This window comes from Opisthocomus hoazin, chromosome 7 (assembly GCF_030867145.1).
Source record: "Opisthocomus hoazin isolate bOpiHoa1 chromosome 7, bOpiHoa1.hap1, whole genome shotgun sequence".
NCBI lineage: Eukaryota > Metazoa > Chordata > Aves > Opisthocomiformes > Opisthocomidae > Opisthocomus > Opisthocomus hoazin.
The window spans coordinates 61,280,778-61,302,611 of NC_134420.1; the positions used below are offsets into that span (position 1 = coordinate 61,280,778).

The following is a 21,834-nucleotide window of genomic DNA, read 5'->3' on the forward strand; positions in this document are numbered from 1 at the left end:
AACTAGAATCAGTCATAACTCTTCCATCCTTTCAACACCTCTGTACCTATAGCATTGAAAAAGTCCTCATTTCAGGATACCAAAGATAAATGTAAACCTGATAAAGAGAGGGAGAATATACACATACCAGCAGTTAAGAAAGGTGGGCGAACTGCCCGGATTATTGTGGTATAAACCATGAAATGCAGTGAATCTGTATTATAAGAGCTACTCCATCAGAAAAAAATATTAACTGGTAGCAGGCAGCTGTGGATTTTGCAGCTTCTTAAACAACTTTTCAATTTTCATACAAGTTCATGGCAATTATTACAGGCTTGGCTGAGGCAAGCATCTAGAGTACTATAAAAAACAGATCTGCTGTTATTCCCCTAGTTCAGAAAACATAGCGTAACTGAATGGTGAGAGACTACAGACTGACATGAAGAAATGAAACATTTTTACACACATCAGAAAGTTAGAAAGAAAGCATAACTTCACAAAACATCACTTATTAGTTACCTGTCCCAGAGAGTAGGTGAAGATTTTGCGAGCCTGCCCTGGAGAATTCTAGGTTGCCATAGGCAGGTTGGTACCCAGGAATTTCGTACCCTGCGGCATGAATAGAGGATAAACCATGGCTAGGTATGGCTCATAAGACATACGAGTGATAACCTAGCTAGATTTGCTGCATATTAGTAGGCTATGGCATAATTTGGTACTAATTATTATTCAGGATATCTTACTTTAAAACAGTATTAAAACTACAAAACAAAGTGATGTTACAGCATACACATTTAGTGATTTTCTTGTATGATTATTGTGGGTCAGAATAAGCATTTATAATTGACCTTATGATGGCTGTAAATGGGTGCTACCCTACCTATTTCACTGGAGAAGCATTTGGTTTTAAGATTTGTGAATTAAGCCTTTATATTTTCACACTGTAGAAAAATCAGATTAAACAAATTTATACTTCACTGAAAGAGGGTCAGTAAAATTCCTTCTGAGCACCATAGTGAGAGTGTGTTGAACAGTGTTAATTAAATCTGGGCTGAGGTTCAAGTTCCACACACCAGCTTCCATGCATATCTACCAGCAGCAGAACAATAGCTGCAAAATATTTGCTGGAAATGAAAATCACAAAGAGAAGCAATCTGAACTAGCAACATAAGCTATGAATAACACACAGCAAAAGCAGGTCCAGAGCCCAGGAGAAGGCCAATGAGGCAGGCAAATTAGCAATCAGAACTTTTGCCCAACCTTACCATCAAGCTATGCTGGTAAGATTCAAAACGCTGTCTGTTCAGTTCTTAGTCAAGCAAATTCTCACTCAAGTCAAAGGTAGTTTTTCCTGAGTAAAGTCTGAGCAAGGACTACAGTATCTGGCCACGCAGAATACCTTTTAAGGTATTTCTGTGTTCCTTTGCAATATCAGAGATGCAACATAACATGTCTTGAAGGACAAACTCACTAAAAGATCAGTTTTTCCTCATTCAAGCATATTCATATTTATGAACCAGAATTTTTGCATAAGCTTTCCCTGTAGTCAGTGATCACTACCATGTGGAAAATCTACCTTCCAGTATTCACCATTAATTACCAGTGGGTACTGCAAAGTAGGGACCTTCTGGACCATGAACATACCTTTACATAAAGCACACATTTCAGGAACAATAACTCTGCTAGAGAGCAGCAAAGAATCTCAGTGTTTGTGGGAAAGTAGAGCTCTGCTGAGTGTCTCGCCACTGCTGTAAGTTCACCCTGGGATCAGCTTCATGTCAAGAAATACTGACAGCAAGATGACGCTCTTTAAGGCACTCTGAGGAAAAGCACTAAGTGAATTCCAGCATGTTCCTCTAGTTGTACCACTGAGTTGTGCATTGAATAAGGATGGAACATTTAAGCACCTTTTACATTCTTCCATAGAGGACTTGGATTAAGTATGTGAAGACACCCTGGGGCGATGTCAAAAATAAGATGGCCTGAGGTTTAGGAGTTGTCATCACGTAAACTTACAACAATATTAGCTTTAAAGTCAAAGTGGAGGTGAGAATAATTCTCTGCAATTTGTAATACCTTGTTATTATTGGTTCTTCAGCAAACTGTCAGTATTACTTTAGATTATGTATCTCACAGCTTTTCTGATGTTCTCAAACTGCAAAACTCATAATCAATAGGTGTGTACTTACTTAACACAACCAGTTCCATGGTACTTCACTATGTATTTTCATTCTCAACTATGGGTGTCAGGAAAACAGTTCATTGTAGGAGATTTGAAAATGGTCTCTACCTGGCTCTCCATTTTGTGTCTGCATATTTTTAGGTATAAAAGTGTAAACTGCTCCTAAAAACCAGATCTTTGAAATCTTAATTAAAAAAAAAAATCAGTGAATTCAGCCATAGGTTTTTCCAGAACCTGTGGAGATTTTTCAAACCATTTTGCATTTTGCGTATTTCTCCTCACTTCCCCTAGAAACACTCCACAGTAGTTTTCTAATGAAATAATAAAACTTGAAAATTCTAAGATTAATGATATGAAAACTTTGGGCTTTTCAAGCCCAGAAATTATTTAAAATGGGGCTGTTGGAGCAAAGAAGCCATTTAAGCAGGGAGAAATCTCTGCTGTCTTCAGATCCTTTACAACCTCTCTTCCATGTAGTCTTAATCTAACCTATCTCAATACCTTTTACTGGTATACAGCAAATAGCTTTGCTGTAGATAATCTTGACAAAACATTTTAAGACTACGAGATTGTAAGATGTTTTGACAGAGAGGAGAGGGGTACGAATTCCACTTTAGCTGATTGCTCAGTGTTTTTCCTGACATCTCTTCAGTATTAAGTTCCATGTAATTGCTCCATAAATGAGCTAATGCGGAGAAAAGCTCTCTGCTCTAAATGTGGTGGGTCTTTCAAAAGCTCCCCAAAGGGATTTAGTAACATCCTGTCTCAGATAATCAGTGTCAGTTGTAGTCAGTCTAATCACATTCTCATGTGCAAGGTTGAAAAATAATTAGTAACTGTAAGATTTATTTATTTGCCAGATATACAAACATAAAAATTAATTTGTCAGCTTCTGCTATTTACATGGGATATTGTCTTATCATTGGCAAATCGGAAATCAGCAAAACATACATACATTTTTGTCTGAAGTAACTGTACATTTTAAAGGAAACAAAATGGAAAAAGCTCCCAGTTCTGTTACTGTGTTGTTTCCTTTCAGAAACAAAGGTTGTAAGAAACTTGTAGGTATTGAAAGTAATGAACAAGCCTATTGAAAAAAAGTATTGTGTAGTTACTGTATACAAATAGTAGTTTACTACAGGAAAAATATCAGTCCCAAAAACCTGATGATAAAGTATGTCAGATTATGAAATTTTAAATGACTTTTTATTATGCCATAGCATGATAAAGTAACTCATTTTCCTCTTCTCTCCTCTCTGCAGTTTCCCTTATCCCTCACTGATGTGATTGAGACTGACTCCAGTGTCAAGTGAGGTTCAAATTTGGGCATACTGTTGTAATAGTCTGTTTCCTTGTCTTGTCCTAGAACATGCAGAATGTTACTTCAAATATTGTCTGTGGCTTATCTGACAATAATCACAGAGGATATTTACAGAAAAAAAAAAGGTGGATTTCTCAGTGAAACACAATCAACACTTTATTTCACTGTCTAAAGAATAACAACTAACAACTCCTCAGTTTTGGTGGCAGAGGGTGATTGATCCACTGTGCCTGGAGTAGACTCATACAGACTGCTTTGCCTAGTTAAGAAATACTGTTATGAGAAAAGTAAACACAATGCCCCTTATGCTTCCCTCTCCATATTTCATAGGTGAGTAAAATTTACAGCATCTAATACATATGAAGATCTCTGGTTCACAGAGTAGTCCTCAAAAACACTGCTCTTTTTGTGGTAGGTGTGTTGTGTTTATGAGGCAAGGTTTCGGTAGTGGGAGGGCTACAGGGGTGGCTTCTGTGAGAAGTTGCTAGAAGGTCCCCACATGTCCGATAGAGCCAAGGCCAGCCAGCTCCAAGATGGACCCGCCGCTGGCCAAGGCCGAGCCCACCAGTGATGGTGGTAGTGTCTCTGGGATAATGTGTTTAAGAATTGCAGTGGAATAGAGAAGTGAGACTATGTGGGAGAAAGAACGCAGCAGACATCAAGGTCAATGAAGAAGGAAGGGGAGGAGGTGCTGCAGAGCACATAAAGAGAGATAGCCCTGCAGCCCATGAAGAAGACTATGGTGAGGCAGGCTGTCCCCCTGCAGCTCACGGATGTTCATGGTGGAGCAGATATCCGTGCTGTAGACCATGGAGGTCCATGGTGGAGCAGATATCTACCCGCAACCATGGAGGTCCACGGTGGAACAGATATCCACCTGCAGTCCATGAAGGACCCAGCGCTGGACCAGGTGGAGGTGCTTGAAGGAGGCTGTGACCCTGGGGCGACCCTGTGTTGGAGCAGGCTCCTGGCAGTACCTGTGGACATGTGGGGAGAGAGGAGCCCATGCTGGAGCAGGTTTGCTAGCAGGGCGTGTGACCCCATGGGGCACCCACACTGGAGCAGTCTGTTCCTGAAGGACTGCAACCCTTGGAACGGACCCATGCTGGAGCAGTCCCTGAAGAACTGCAGACCATGGGAAGTACTCACGTTGGAGAAGTTTGTGAGGAACTGTCTCTCATGAGAGGGACCTCCTGCTGGAGCAGGGGAAGAGTGTGAGGAGTCCTCCCCCTGAGGAGGAAGGAGTATCAGAGACAATGTGGGATGAACTGACCACAACCCTCACTCCCTGTCCACTTGCGCCACTCGGGGGGAGAAAGTAGAGAAATTGGGAGTGAAGTTGAGCCTGTGAAGAAGGGACAGGTGGAGGGAAGGTGTTTTAAGATTTTATTTTATCTCTCATTATCCTACTCTGATTTGACTAGTGATACATTAAATTTCCTTTTCTCCTGAAGTTGAGTCTGTTTTGTCCATAACAGAATTGCTGAGTGATCTCCTTGTCCTTGTCTCGACCCACGAGCCTTTCGTTCTATTTTCTCTCCCCTTCCCAGCTGAGGAGGGGGAGTGATAGAGAGGCTTTTGTGGGCACCTGGAGTCCAGCCAGGCTCAGCCCAACACAGTAGTATATACATGGTTATTTTACAAAAGCCAATGCAAATCTGAATGATTTTTCTGAAATAATGTGTTTTTCAGAAGTTGGAGAATTTCATGGCTGCTCCACTTGTGAGTGGAGGACTTTGTGAATAGACTTTAGCAGTCTCTAAGCAAAAGCCACCCCAAATCTTGCATCAGTTAAAGGGAGAAGTATTTTCTGTAGAGTAGGAAATAATGTGTCCTGGTCTGTTTTTCACTCAAACTCAATGCTCTTCAAGACCTGAAGGGGATTTGAAAGTCACTTTAAACTTGGTTGTGCTATTATGATTTCTGTACTTGCCCAATTTAGCTCTATTTTACCCCAGTATGAAGAAGTTAAGAACAAGAACCACTGGTTTTACTTCTTTTAACACCATGCAGCTATTTTAGGGGCATGCTTTTATAAACACTAATAACCCCAGATGAAACATTGACAGAGCAAGCTGGAAGAACTGCAGGGACACCTTGGAACACACTGTCACGACTCTACCTCCACGTCCCATCCTCACTGAAGAGGCACGTGGCAGTGATGCTGATTTAGCATCACAGACTTGCAAGATGCTGTCAGCTGTGTTTGCTACCTACTTTCCTCCCAGTCATGCCAACGTAGATAACTGGCTGTCATCTCCACAGAACAAAGGCTGGAGCGAATAAAAATGTCATACAATCCATTTTCTGTGACGGGGTGGCAGCTCTGTTCCTGGAGTTATGCAGAACTATCTGTGACCACAACGTTAAATAATGTAAAACTGCTGCAGGGACTGCAACACTATATTGTAATGAATATTTTAAATATAATTTCCTAATTGAAAAACAGGGTCCTATGCAACCATGCGTCCACCCAGTTGGGGTAAGCTGCAGGGACTGCACCAGTATCTCCCCATTGTGGACACAGATTTTAATGGAGTACCTGGGAATATAAGAAGGCTGGAAACGTCCACCGAGCAGAAAAGGGAGGAAGACAAGGACACCTGTTATCAGTGAAGTTAACACCTATTTTCTGACAGTACAGGAATATAGAGATGTTGCTGTGCTAGCTCAGTTTAACTCTTTTTAAGAGGGGGTGTTTCACTAGCAAAAGACCTGCTGGCTTGGGCACCTCTCAGTATCTTTCTGACTGTGCACAAAAATGCACCTTTTTTCCTGATCCCTTTTCTTGTCTTGTTTTGCCCCACTCTTCTAACAAGTTCCTGCCATGGCTTATCTTCATGTCCAGCTTTGCCCATCTGTACAATCCCCATCTAATATGTTTCTGGTATGTCCATTGACTCCTTTTGGTGCATCAGCTGCTGAAATGTTGAAGGTGAAAGACCACCTCCATGTCCCCTCTTGGGAAGCCAGACACTACAGCAAGCTTCATCCACAAGGAAGATTTAGGGAGGAAGTCTTGTTCAATTTTGAAAATCTGCGATCAAGAACGCTTAACTGAGGTCAAACCTATATGAAATAATGTTGCCGAACTAGTACGTCTCTGTTAAACAGCTACAATCTACTTTTTTTCAGATGCTTTCGAAGTATGCAACTTTAAATGTTTATAAAAGTGTTATAGCACAAATTCTTGATGCTCTGGAAGGCTCCTTGGAGTATTTTAGGTCCCAGATCCAAAGTAGGCAGGTTGAGGGCTTCTTAATAAAAAAAATCATTGCCTACTTTTTTGCTATGAGCAAACCCGTATTTTTTTCCTTGGTGATATTTTCAGAAATGTCTAAGCTGTTTTAACACAAAAGTATGGCATGTAACTTGCCAACTGATTTAGCTGAAATTTTGCAAAGCATGAAGCAATCTGTCAGCGGAAAATTTTGGGTGACCTCAGTGATCAGTAATGCTACCAGGTCGTCATATCTATCTTACCTAGCTATTTACCAATCTGTTTTTGTCAAACCATGTGGGCAGCTTTTTGTGGAGTAAAAGTGTATGTATATGCACACATGCACATATGTATGTGTGCATACTGTAAATCCACTATTTTCAAAAGAAGTGTGTGGTGAACAGTATATAAAGCCTTCAGAGTTAAATTTCCATGCTCTGATATAATTAATAAATGAATAATTATAACTGCATTAGGCATGTTGACAGAGCAGTTGTGGTAGGGTTGGAGCGATTTGCAATGCTGGATTTTGTTTGTTGATGCCTGCAGATACCTCTGTAGCCAAAATGCAAATTACCTTTCATTCAGACACAGGGCAGTTGGCTCAATACAGGTGTATCGACAAAATGTAAGAATTTATGACTGAATGAATTAATGAACCTTCTGTTCTCAAAACGCTAAGATGCCATACCTTCTGTAAATAATGCCCCAGGAGATGACCTGAGCTAATCAGTTTTACATAAATTTCTGATAATTAACAACTGTTTTAAGCTCTCAAAAGAATCAATGGAAACAGACCACACTTTTACAAATTTTTGCAAACTTTCTTGCATTAACTGGGTGCTCTAGTTTGCATATGAGTATCCACCACTGGCTTGAAGCTAGTTAGGTATTACAACAAAATCAAAGACTGTGTGAAGCTTTACAAGCTTGGTAGTCGCTTCTCTTGGTATCACTATGGCATTTTATTGTGGCTATATGATTTCATATTTTGTCAGGCTTTAAATGCATGAAATATACTAGCTGATCTGAAATTTAACAGCTGGCTGAGTACAATTTTACTGATGACTAGATCTGGAGGAAGAGAAACAGGTGCAGAAACACTCTCTCCTGTAACCACAGAAAAAATATGATAGGAATTAGTCATTCAGTATCTGCATGGAAATAATCATAAATTGTTAATAATATTTCATTACGAGTCTCCTACTTGGGAAGTTGATCATCTGCATACTGTGAAAAGCACTAGCTGGCTTTACTGTCATGCAGTTTAGAAACTGTTGCTATAGAATAAAAACAGTCACACTTTTCGGGTTATAGATCATCTTTACAATAAAATTCAATGACAGCTGATAGTTTGTATAATCCTTAAATACATTTTATTGTTTCCTGTGGGAAGTAATAGCCATAAACACACTGTATAGGTGCCAAAATGTACCTCTTGTCTGTAGATATTTCCCACAGGAACTGTACTTGCTTGTATGTTTTATATGTCTTATGAAGTTTTAGTATTAATAATGGCTCTTGAATGATGTCAATGATAACATCCACCAGCTTCTCTGTGGCGTTTACTTTGATGATAAGATTTTGTATAAATGCAGAACTCAATTTTCATGAGGAATGATTGTCCACACATAGGAGAACAAATATCAGACTGACCTAAGGGCTGTCCTTTCCTCCGTTTCCCTGGGGTTCTTTTCTTCAACTATCTGAATAAGCATTTCTAATGTAATTTAGGCCACCGTGAATCATTCCCACCCTACTTTTTCCCTATCATAAATGCGTTGCCCCAGTGTCCCAGCAGCAGATCCATTTTTTGCCCTTTCTGATGGTTTCATTTCAAGAAATCTTTACACAGCCCCAGCTGACCTCTCGGAGTGCACTTGACAAAGCTTTGTTTCAACATGGAGAACATGATGGGGTAACTGGCAATACATATCTGGCCAAGAAGACTTCTGTGTAGAAGTGAATTTTTATCAATCTTAATGAGACAAATTTGGAAAGATGGTTTGGTCTCCTAATATGGAAGTAAGGACTATACATGCTTGATATATCAGCTGCATAAATTAGCAATACATTAAAAGCTATCTTCTGAGTCCTTTACTGCCAGTGTAATTCCCTTTTTCCCATTTTTCCACAGTCTTGCTTGGAGCCTTTAAGTTTGGAAACACTGGATAATCACTGACTCATTTTGTCATCTAGGAATGGACTATGTAAGAGGACTTTTCTAAATATATGGATGTATTTACTGCAGAAATCAGCTGAGCTTGTATTTATATTTCTTACCTTTTCTAAAATCTGCTATGACGTTTTTAAGTAGGCATGTGAATGTGCGAATAAAATCAGACTAAATATAGAGTAGGATTAACCTTACTGAGAATAGCAGCTTTTTTATGCAAAGACTGGTCTGTGCCTGCATGGTTCCAGCAATTCATGTCTGGTACCTCAATAGAACCTGAAAGAACTGATAATTACAGTACATCCCTTCTGAAATGGCACTTGTTTTACACAGTAAGTAGAATAAAGCTAACATTTAAGACTGAAATATACTCCTTTCACTCCAAACAGATAACCTAAATTATATCTGACAGGTCTATAACTTTTATTTACTCACTGAATACATAGGCTAAATATCTGTTTTCTAAGCAGCTCCAGTAAACTGTTGGGTGAGGTGTTTCAGCAAGAGAGGGAAGTACAGGAATGCTGGGGAAAGGGCAGGGATGCCTCTCTGGGAATGCTATGCAGAATCCCAGTCACCCCTATTCAAGAGAGGGATTCAGTCTTATAATGATGCACAGAAAAGGCTTTTTCTGAGGCTTCAGAGGCATCTTAGAAAACAAACTCAAAAGCAAAGCTGATCTAGATCAGTCCATGAAAAGAAAGACTGAGTGAGGATGTGGCTGCCATTTTAAACATAACAGGGAGGGGGAAAAAAGTTATTTCCTCTAAAGAAAAGCATTGGCTTAAGAATAAGAGAACTGGTCTTGATTACATTTTCTTCTGGAAATTGTAAGACTTCTAATGATGAAACTATGTGATTCTGGAACAGCCTTCCAATACGAGTAGCAGATAGAAAACCACTTAGAAGATAGGGTATGTGGTTGCCTGTAACTGCAGATAACTCTTCCAAAATGTCCAGGTTACTAAATGTCTTTTTTCCCTAAATTACTTTTTTACAAAAAGAGTATTGTCAATAGATTAATTCTAACAATGGATCTCAGTCCTTCCAAATAATAATCCTTTCAGTGTTCAGTGGAATTCAAGTAAATTGGTACTTGTAGGAGAACAGAACCAGGCACCAGCTCAGTACTGCAAATGACAGGAGTCACAAATGGAAGAAATCTCATTGAGAAAGCCAGTGTCACATCCTACCTTTCAGAACCTGATGCCACTAATGAATTTGTCATTTAATCTCTGCTAGCAACCCATTTATCAGTCCAACACTTTCACGTGTTTAAAATACAAATGCACTGCAACAGAACAGTTGTATTTTCAATTGAGAATACTATGATTACAGAGATAATATCTACAGAAACATTCCCACGAGATGCTTCCTGGCAGCTTAAAATCAATAGAAATGATGAGCATTTTACATGTCTTAGGATTTTGCTACTGGTTTTTCTATATAACCCTTATCTTTTACCCCTGACGACAATGGGTGCTTTCACTGTGGATAAATTTTTACGTTCCTCTTTGGTGAGGAAATTAAGCACTGAGTGATCTGCTTCAGAAATCTGTTCACAGGAGAATTGGTAAATATGCATGTAAACAACCACTCTAGAGTATAAACTGAGCTATTTTTGTGTCGTAGTTTCGTGGGCTAGAGAAGGAATTAATTAAAAAAAAGAGAGACTAGGTTTAAGTTCAGAAATTGTTTTACTTTTTCTGTCTGTTCAGAGACCCAGCTGGGTCCTCATCTCCTGCCTGCCATCATAGATTTAGGTTATTTTTGCTAAATTCTGCTCTTAGTGAAGAAGTTTTTCATCACTGACTCTACCTCTGATGAAATAATTCAGTGGAATTGCCTGGGTTGGTTCGCATGGAGTTTATCCCTTGTATATCCATACCAGTTCTCTCAGTCCATCTTGCACTCTGTGGGGCCATTTCAAATTGATTCTTTCTAGTTTTATGTGTCTTCCATTATAAAGGACAGATTTTCTGTTGTTTTAGGGTATACTACATTCATTTTGAAGACATTTATCTATGCCAGGCACTGTTACATTGGACTCTTGGGTGTGTCAACTAAACAATATGGATCCCATTGTAGAGAAAATCGGCTCACTTCTCTGTCACTTGACTTGGTTTCCTACCCTTTTCCCTCCTCACCCACTTAAAGCGTGAGTTCATTGAGGGAGAGGAAATCTCTTAGGATTTTGGGAGAACAGCATGCAGTATAATGACTCCTTCTGTCAGGATGGGACCTCAAGCGATACATTGAAGAGAAAAAGAGAGAAAGATTCTGGTGTGGTCATTTGAGTGGAGGGTCTTGTAACATATCAAGAAAATGGCTAGAAAGAGCAATATCTGAGGGATAGCAGTCCTTGAGATCTATTAAAAACATCCCAATACTCTGATACTTTTGGGGTTAAATTTCAGATTAGCTGATGGGGAGATTTGCAAATTATTTCATTATCTTGAATACCTTTTTAAAACAGACAAATGTCAATGAAAAGGTTGAGTCCAGAATAATGCAGGAACCAGAGCAGGCTCAGAGGTATAGAAAATGCAGAATTTCCGCACCCCACAAATGAGCGCTGCCAGGGGAGAGGGCAGCAATAGGATGAAGAAGGAGGCATGGTGCTCCTGCCCGTGCCAGAGCAAGGGGCCATGACTGCTGCTTCTGCAAGAGGGATGAGCAAGAGTTTTCAGCCTGCTCATAGCATCCTTTCCTTTGGCAGTAGCAGTGGCATGTCGCAGCAGGCAGCTGCCCCAGCAACTGCATACTTTGTCTATGTCTGGAGCTGGCTCTGCAAATCTCATTCCATTTATTTCAGGGCTTGAATCATATACTATACCTGGCACAAGGCCCGTTCTATGCTTTGAAAGTGCTTTGGGGAAAAAAAAAATGCTGCAAAATAAAATTGCCAGGTGTGAGCAATCAGAACACAATTAAATCTATTATGAATGGAATGAATTATCTTCTTAAAAAAATATTAGCTGTTGTGGAACATGTCTCATTTAGCAATTAAAAAATGTATACGTTCAGGTGAGTCTTATTACTGCTTGGCTAACTCCTGTCATGTGCTTCTTCATATTTTCTTTTGCCAGAACAGGCTGTGTTGCAGAAAACAGACTCAGTCTTCATCCAGATGTACATCAGTGAGTCACAGGCATGAGATTGCTTTATTCAGTATACACAATATCTAACTATGATAACAGGAAACTAATGTATACTTTTAAAACTAGACAAATATAAATGCAGAATGCATAATGGTGAGAATTTAATGACACAGAATACACCTCTCAAAGGGAGGGAATAAATGATTAAAGGTGAGACAGGCTTTGTGGTAGTACTTGGCTGAAGTGCAGGTCATGCTTTCAAGACGTGAATACAGAAAAGTTATTCTCTCTAACGAGTCTTACAGACACCTATATTTGGGATTCTGGAGTACCCTGGGACAGACACTAAGCTGCCTTGGGCTGAGCGGCTGGGCTCCTCAGGACCGCTGTGATTCCTCTGCAGGGCAAGAGGTACAGGTCCAAGGAGGACCTTGACCCATTCACAGTCCTTCAAATCCACCTAGCCCATAGGGACAGGCAGTACAGAGTTAGCACAGACCCCAACAGCTGTCATCTTTTTTTTTCAGGACCCAGGGGTCATGGTATATATTGCACACTTTTGGTCATTTGGGCAGGGAGCACTGATTTGTTTCAGTTTGAGAGACCTCAGTCCTGTTTCTACTTTTTCTCAGGATACACCCTTGCTAGGTGGCTATTGGTACAGATTTCCATGCCTTCTATTGAAACCTGGCACTAGATAACTAGGAACACAAAGTCACGAAGCCAGCAAGAAAGAAAATAAGAAAAAGATCTGTTCTGTAGCTCTTGTTTCCTTGGTATTTCTAGGGTATTTCGCTCTTTCTTCAGCTGTTTAAGGACTCCAGGCTCCTTATTCAAGTGGTTTGAAAGTCCCCTCTGGACCCAGGGATCTCTGCCTGAGGCAATGCAGTGCCTGTATTTTGTGCCCAGAACATTATTTAGCTCAGATACCAGAAGAGCAAGCATGCATGACTTTAGGTGCAGTATACTAATACTGAATAGGCTGTGCAAACAATTGAAATTTTAATACATTCCTTTGGATTTGGCTACCAAGTGCAACTGATGGCTAACTGGGCCTGAGGTCTGTAACAATGTTAACTTGTTATGGTACAAAGATGGAAACCAGAAGGTCTGATGTGGTAGCTGATTCCCTCAAACAAAACAAAAACATGTACGGAAGTCAGGCAGGCAGAATTTCCAGTATGGTAGTGGGGCCAAGAGACATGGAGGTCTGGTTCTTGCTTGTGCAAGTTTTATTGGCCATAAATGTACGCATATCGAGGCTCTGGACCAGTTCTGAAGGAGTTGGAAGAGCATCATGTGGTCCATGTAGCCCAGTCTTTTAGGGATGCAGAGGTCAAGTGAGCCTGTTCATAGCAGACTGTACTCCCTTCACTCATTAATTCTGGATCCTCTAACTTTCTCATGCTCCCTGTTAAAAGGTGTCTCTTTTGCCAGAAATGTGCTACTAGTCAGTAGCTGAATAATGGGTTTTGTCTCTTTCTAAATACCAGCTTCAGGCTCCTGCCAGTTCCAGACCAGAGCTGCAGCCTCTTGGCTTCTCAAGCATAGAAGGTATTGGATTAAACCAGAGTAGATTAAAGGATTGTCTTTAGATAAAAGAACTACTTTTCTTGACTTTTGAACTGGAGAAAGCATTGTGCCTGGTAAACAGACACCACAGCTCAACTAATGAAAAAGACAGGGAATGGGTAGCACTTGATTAGCAGGTAAGCAGTCCTCCCCCACCCCACTCAACTGGGTGGTATCTGCAGAAGCTGGTGACTACTTAATTATATCCTAGTCTGCAAGGGACCCCTGGGAATGTAAGATGAGAGAGGAAGCATTTGTGGGAGAAAGAAGCAATAAATAAGTTGAATGACCCTATGGCCATGTTTAAGCTATCTCAAGTGTGAAAACAGACAGTTGTCAATTATCAGATAATTAACTCAGAACAGTTTGGCTTTTTCCTGTAACATGTTCTCTTTGCTTTCTAGAAAGTGAATTTTGGGAGCTGAAGGGCTACCTTCCCTCAGCTTCACTGCTCTTGCTTGTATATTACTCGTCCTTAACATCCATGCGATTTCCTCTACTTAGTGAGAGTAGAGAGTATAAATTTAAGAGAGGTTTAACTTTCCAATGTGCTTGTATTCTAGCTATTCTTCAGGAAGGGTGACAACCTTGACTATCACCAGAGTCTGTGCTGACTCACGGCTAGCCACTGCACCTTTGCAACAGGTGAAGATCCGAGCTCTTGGTATTAGAACTCAGATTTTTTTTCAACAGATTTTTCTCTGTTTCTCTGCCTCTGAGCATAGCCAAACAGTGCATCTTGTTAGTTATTTCAGCAGTTACTAGTCACTTTCTCTCAATCTATGTATTCTGTTTTGGAAAGAAGCTGCACTCTTCTATTGCTGCTGGAAGGCTTAGGGTTGATCCTGGCAGCTGTTTAACACCTTTAGATGAGCCATCTTCTTGAATACTTACAGGAGTATCCAGTTAAGGTCTTGTTAGCTTGTTCTGACAGATTTTTTTCATCTGGATTCTCTTCCTCCTTTGCAAAGTGTATTTCAGCATAATTTCTAAACTTCCTACTAGCAACTACCTCTTTGCTGGTAAGTGACATCCTTTCATGGTCTAATGCCCAGTGTCTTGTTCCTGTCTTGTTTTTATGTAATCTGCTTTCAACAGCTCCAGATATCTTAGCAGGAGGACCGAAGCACACTAACTATCTGTATTTCTTGGTCTTTTTCTGATAAGACTTAGACTTCCTGTGTTCCCTACGGACCCTCGAATGAACAAAATGGAAGGGGAATGCAAAACCCTGCTCTCTTTCTCCCTTGCTGTGTTCAAGTGCAACAGGCATGGCAGCTCCTGCCCTCCTGGGGATACAGACATGCTAAAATATTTGGACAGCAAGAGACTGTAAGGGTATGGGTCCAGTTCTGTCCTCTGCCTGCGTCACTGGCCAACATCTGGGAGAGCTCCATAGGAGTCTAGCAATGAAGCTCCACACTTCCTTCTTCACAGGATGTGTCTTAAAGGCACATTTTGATGTTTTAGGATGAATTCCTGCTCTGGTGAAGCTAATTTTGAAAAGCCAGGGGGAGCTTTGGTTTGAGTTTCTTCTCTGATTTCTTGTGAATTATTTGCCCAAACCTGTGGTCAAAGTTAAGCCTTAACACTTCTGCCTCATGCTATGACGTGAACTTTATCCTCTTAGGTAGCTTGTCTACTAGTAGATTATGTGCTTATACCCTGGCAGAGCTATGAGCTGCTACTTCCTGACTCCTGAAGTCTAATCCAGACAGATCATAAAATCATGGAAGGGTTTGGGTTGGAAGAGACCTTAAAGATTATTTGGTTCCAACCCCCCTGCCATGGCAGGGACACCTTGCACTAGACTAGGTTGCTCAAAGCCCCATCTAACCTGGCACTGAACACTGCCAGGGAGGGCGAATCTACAACTTCTCTGGGCAACCTGTTCCAGTGCCTCACCACTCTCATAGTGAAGAATTTCTTCCTTATATCTAATCTAAATTTACGCTCTGTCAGTTGAGGATTCATTTAAGGTTCAGTTGCTTTTTAGATGATCAGCTCTATTACCTCATATTAATCAGACCTGAGTTAGCAAAAAACCCCACAATTTAGAATGATATTTGGCCCCTTTTCATTGCTTTTCTTTCTCAACATATTTCAGAAACATTTCAATCAAACCATTTGTCTTAGACAATTAGACGGAGATTAGGCAGCAGAAATGGGAAACTGAGGGAGAAAAGGGAAAACTTTAACATTAGCTAGTGATGTGTACTGTTAGCTGTGCACATTTCTGTTTTATAGCATGAGTTAAAAAGAATGATTACATTGAATTTCAGTAGAAAGTACGGGCACAGCACACTAAAACAAAAGTGGATTTGATACACCTACTAGAAAGATGTGTGATAATTTCAACCTTTGCTAAAAACTTCATTATACATTGTGGAAAATGAAAATTTTGTTTCCATTGGTAAAGAGTTTACATCCTGGTGTGAAAAAGCCTTTCGTTTCAGACAAGTCTTGCTCTCTGATTAGTTCCCAAGGGTAGGGTGAAAATACTAAGGAATTTTTCTATCTTCACCTCACTGTGTTCAACCTCAGGTTCTTTCCAATTCTGCACTTTTTTAGAGGACAGTAATTTGCTGAAGGAATTCTTAGTAAGCTGATGTCAGTCTAATTAAAATTAACAATATGTTCCACTTCCATTTCCCTCCATCAGAAGAGGCTGAATGGTGGCAGTGCAAGCCAGAAAAAATGATTTAAAATAAGCTGAGGTCTCTCTAGATTTCTGTAAATACAAGGTTCATTCTTTTATGGTAGGCAACAATTTTTTGAATATAGCTTAACATTTACTGTTCATTTGGACCTGACAAGCTAAATGAGTAATAAAAATGAAACAGGAAAGGTAGATGCAAAGAAAATGCAGTTGTCTGGATTTATTGAGCCCACTTGACTCTGTTGAAATTATTTTTTTCTTATTTTTATAGCCATTCATTCTGTTCAGGCCTGCTAAAGTATGTCAAACACCACATAAAGGAATAAAGAAACTAAACTTTCTTATGTGTAAATGGAAATGTTATACTCTAAAATTAGTGTGTCTACTGCAGTACGGAATAATAAATACTGAACAACTTGTTCTCTTCCCTGTAAATAGAAATTAAATAGAAATATGAAATATAACAGCATTTAGTTAAAATGGACAGTCCTGCTAATTCAGAAGGAGAAAACACATGGGTAGCCCCATAAAAGACAAACAAAGAGCAGGCAGGCACCACAGGTGCTAGGGAGGTAGAACACAGGCCAAGTGTGTTGGGGTGTGGTCCCAGCAGCACATGTGGCCACCTGATCATCAGACTCAGGTGAAAGCAATGGGCTGTAGGAGTGCCTTACTGGGAGGCTTTGACCTGGAGGTTACCTGGTACATGTGGGCTGTGGGGACTGACCCCAAGGAAAGGAAGTTCACTCACAGAATAGGCTCCATCTAGCATTTGTTGAGGACTATCAGAAAAGTTCTTGAGAGATACCACTAGGATTTGGGAAGGCTGCAGAAAGAGGTGCCTGACACAGAGCTCCTGAGAAGGCTATTGGCAGCCTGCACCTGTGCTACTTCAAATGAAATGTGATGGGGAAAGGTCTGAAGAATCCCCATCTGAAGAGCCTGAACTGAAGAAGAAAGGTTAGAGGATAGGAGACAAGGTACAGATTCAGAAAAAAACCCCTCTCCTTTCTCCAACAATTTGCCAGGTATTTGAGCCTCCGTCTGAACCACAGCTGAGGTGTTTGTTGCCTGCTGAAGCATCACCCACCCTCTGTAACCTGGGAAAGGAGCAGTGAGTGAGCTCCATCAGTCACTCCATCCCTCCTGAAGCAGAGACCTTTACCTTCAGGGAGCCTGACACAGCCAGGTCCCCTACAGAGCAACATTAGGCTGAACTCTCAACTCGCGAGACTGACATTATTGAACCTAGAGTAACTCATACCAGCTAAGCATTTGGCTAATCATATTTCAAGCTGTCTTAAAAATAAGGATTATGTTATGGCCTTAGGTTTTGTACCTCATCCCACTTATTTAGTGTGACTGGGAGTACTTAGAAAAATATGAGGTAGAGATATTTTTAAGTATCTGCAGTCTTGGAACAATAACTCTTCAGTGAGGTGGTTTCACTGATGTGAAATACTTCAGTATGCTAATTTAGATGTAAAGTTATGTTCGAATTTGTGTCCTTAAGGTTAGGGCCATGTGCAGAACCTTGAGTAAAATCTGTGGTTTTGATGCTGAAGAGTTGATGGCAGATAGAAAATACATCTCTTGTGGTAAATGTCAGACATGAAGGTTTTAATCAGGTAATGTTATTTGCTGGACTTTTTTGGTTTTTTTCCAATCTCAGTGGTTTTTTCACTCTTTATGGAAGTTCTTTGTGCCACACAGTCGTTGAGGAAACCTCTGTGTTTAACAAGATAGATGCAACGTTGGTGTTTCTCTGCTGTGACTTTGAAGGACTTTGGGCGTATGCAAACACTAAATGAGCTACACGAAGGACTTCCAGATATGCACTGTAGTAAACAGGCTTCAAACGCAGTCTTTGGGACAAATTAGCACTGGTGCTTTGGCCAGTGAATAAGTACATTGCTGTTATTGACAATGAATACAGCATGGTGTGTTTACCTATTTTTCAAATATAGTAGTAGTTTATAATCGCTAAGGGGCAAATTATGGCTGTTTCTGTATGATAGTATAGCAGTGAATGCTATATTCTTGTACTTCACGAGTGACATGAAATATCACAGGCAGAAACTGCAGAATGCAAAACAGGTGCTTCACTTCCAATCTCCATCATCTTGATGAACATAAGGCTTTGAAATTTCAAAAATAATGCAAAGAAGGCAAATATTAGGACCCTACATTCTGACCCATTCTACATGAAGGAGGCACAGCAACAAATCTGTAATGAACACTCAAGGGTGAATTACATGGTTGCTGCTGCCAATACTAGAGGTAAACACTTTATGGCCCTAATGTCCCTCTCCCTCTTTGTCCCTTGTTCAGGGATAAAGAAAGATCATGCTTGAAGGTATATCAGATCATCTGTCTTTTATCATGTAGTGTGAATAGACTGTGGGTTATACAGTTTATCTCCCTCTGTGTTAGATTATCTGCCCTCCAATGCAGTTTGGCCACAGCACTTCATAACCTTGTTTCTCTTCCTTCAGCTTCTCACCTAATCAAATCTCACAGACAATCTAAACAGAAAACAAGGCACAAGGAAACAGTTAAAGGAAGTATCACAAATGTTACAGTAATGCATTACTGAAATAAGTATTTTGGGCCACAGGGATGTGTTCCCTGCTATAATGTTCCATAATCCATTTAATTCACTGATCAGAATTTTTCTTAAAATTAATTTAGTTTTAGTCTTTAGCCCCATTTTTGTGGTTACAAATAGTCTGCCAGCTGCAAGACCTAATGTATGCCTGCTCAGTTCATGATCATTTGTTTTCATACTTGTGCTGCCCTGTAGCTTAAAGCATTTATCTCCCTCTCTGCTTGTTCATAGCTTTTGTCTACTTATAAAGAACAAGATTCGGGTGGCAGGTAGAGGAGTCTGAAAAATTGCTTGGGAATAAGTGAGGTTTAACGAGGAACCTCCAGGTAGTTGGGGTGTTTGGCAAATTTGGAGATTGACCTTTTCTTCTCTTTTGTCCTCCTGCCAGTATTGCCTTAAATTGGTTATGTCCACGGATCTGTGAGATTTGGCTGCGTGAAAAGAGGAATTGCAGAAACGCAGCTGAGAGAAATGTGGGGACACCCTGCAAGAAGACCCTAACACCTCCTGGGGTGAGTTTGGAGGCGACTGAGCAGGTCAGGACAGGGCTCTGGGGGGAAGAGAATGACCAAGAGTAGTGTGAGGTAAGGAGCACGTTTGCTCTGCTCTGTCTTGAAGACTGCTCTCTTTTATTTGAACTCTGGATGTATGCTGTTGTCACTAAAGAAGGTTCATAATTTCAGTAAAGATCAGATAGTTATTTTGGCAGGTCCTTAAGGAGGGCTTGCTGACTGCGGCTGTTGGCGCCCTGCTTCCCGTGTTCTCCAAATGTACAATGAAAATATTTGTTTACTGCTCCCAACTTCAGAGTGCCCTTACCACTGCAGTAACAATGCAAAAAGGCTTTCAAACGCATCATCTCTCCCAGTAAAGATGAGAGCACTAAGCCAAAGACATCTAGGCTCAAATCCCAGTGTCAGAGCCGAGGGGGAGCGAAGATCCTCCTACCCTGGAAATCTCTGTGCAATGCAGAAATGTCCCTTTCCCCAGGTGTCCAGGTTTTTGCCATGCTTTGCAGGCAGGCCTGACGAGGTGGCAGTGAAATGAAAAGGGTTTCGTCAGATATCATTCATCTGAAACACACTTTCCCTGCATAACAAGGCTGCATGCTCCCCAAGAAGAGAAGATCCATCCCTTGGCTTAAGCTAAGGCGCTTCCAAGGAAAAAGTCTGCTCGATGGCAGAAACACGTGTGTTGTAAAAGTCAAATCATTGGAAGATTTGTGTTTTGCAGTGTTGTTTGTAGCACAGGCTACAACCATTTTTCATTCAAGTAGTACGTCTTGGCTGGGGAGCTGATAAGGAGACTCCGAGATTTTTTTTTTTCCCTACCTTGCAGATACTTTCTGTGTGATGTAATCCCTTCCAGTCCTAAGGAAAAGCTTTGATCTTCTCATATATTGTCATGAGTTGCACAAAATAATCTCAAATAAAATTTTGGTGTTGTAACCTTCTTAGTGTTAAGTTCTGTGCCTTTGCTGATCAAGTGAAGTCCTCCAGGGCAGGTTTAAAATTCTAGCAGTGGATGGCTGCACTTGTTTGTTCTGAGCGGTCTCCTCATCTGCTGGACTCAGTGACACAACTCTCCTTCCCATGGATGCCTGTGATTTTTTTGTCAGGCTGCTCTCTGATCTTCTTCAGGGCTTGTTTACAATAGCACACTCGGTTCTCTGGCAGGTGTTTTTATTATGCTAAAAACAAGTAACCTTCTTTCCTCTCGTAGGCTGAATCTGTATTGGGATGTTCACAGACTGAAAATGTTGTTCAGTTTTGCATGTTGGGGAAACAGCATTCTTGTGAGGTCACAGAGTGAACAGCAGTCTTCATTAAACAAAATTCAGACTAAAGGCTTGTCTCTTCCAAAGCAGCCTGAAATATGCTGGCTGAGGTTATGGGATCTTGAGCAGGGATTTTTAAGATTTCCTCACAATAGTAAATAATATGGATTTACTGTATTCTTTTTTAAGAAGTGATTGAAGCCTCTGGCTTTCCAAATAAGTGCTTCTTATAAACTGAAATTCATATGAAAAACTTACAGTGAGAATTGGGTAAGAAGGCACGGTGATGGACAGGCTGATTACACTGTACGGCAAGACCTATTGATTGGGCAGTGCATCCAGTTCATCATGTTTAATCATCTTCCACTGTGTGTCAGCTGCTTTATAGCTCTCAGTTGGCATGGTGCTTGCCTGCATATGTGGGTGATGGAATAAGAGCAAAGGGCTCCGAGGGATTCTTGAACTTGAAGAAACATCGTGTACTACAAGTAATAACCTGTTCTGAGCAGGTGTGTACAGCTTGGTAGCGGGTTTTTAATAGTTATTTTATTTTGCAGCATCAGGTGCTTATAAATTGTGTCTGGAACCACACCATTCACAACCTTGTTGTAAAACACTGCTGTCACCTGTCTATGAGTAGTAAAGGCAGTGCCTTAGCAGTGCTAGCAGAGGTGATTGGAAAAGGTGTCTTTGTTAATATGAAAAATGCCACTGTTCAAAGAAAAAATAGTTTTATACAACTGCACGCCGTACATCAGTTAATTCTCTCCCTGGCTCTGAGCTGCAGCTAATCTATGCATTTGCAGCGCATCTATTAATGCAACATTTAGACATTTTCAAATTTGATGCTGAGAAGTGTTTGATGTTTATTTAACTAATGGGAGAAAATACAGATTATCCACTTTCATAAATGAAAGAGCAAAAAAATTAATCAAAGAGTAACCACATTATTTTGAAGTATTAGATCAACTAAGTTAGAATGCAGTTCCACACCAAGATTAATTTTGCTCTGTGTTCCTGTCGAGTAATTGCATTCAATAAAAATAATTCTATACAATTCAGTACAAGCTGCCTTTTCAGGAAGTATTTAGTGGTGTGTAATGGGCTGAGAAGCACACCCCGATGTGTTTTATACAGGAGACTTCTACAAGACTGTTCCCTTTAGTCTCTGAGAAAGGACTTCTGCACGTTAATGTGAAACGTGGGGCCTGGTTTACCTGACTCTTTGGGAACAGGGAT

The 21,834-nt window shown here is 40.5% G+C and overlaps 1 protein-coding gene across 8 annotated transcripts in view; it reads right to left on the reverse strand.

Annotated features, from left to right (window-relative positions):
* BEGAIN (brain enriched guanylate kinase associated) overlaps nt 1-21,834 on the reverse strand; it is a 172,288-nt gene that overhangs the window by 83,912 nt on the left and 66,542 nt on the right. For 5 of the 8 annotated variants that reach the window (XM_075426499.1, XM_075426497.1, XM_075426503.1 and 2 more), the window contains exon 3: nt 499-588. The exons of the other annotated variants lie outside the window; for them this stretch is intronic. In XM_075426499.1, coding sequence (XP_075282614.1) covers nt 499-588 — 90 coding nt within the window. The remainder of the gene's footprint in view (nt 1-498; nt 589-21,834) is intronic. 8 annotated transcript variants of the gene reach the window in all.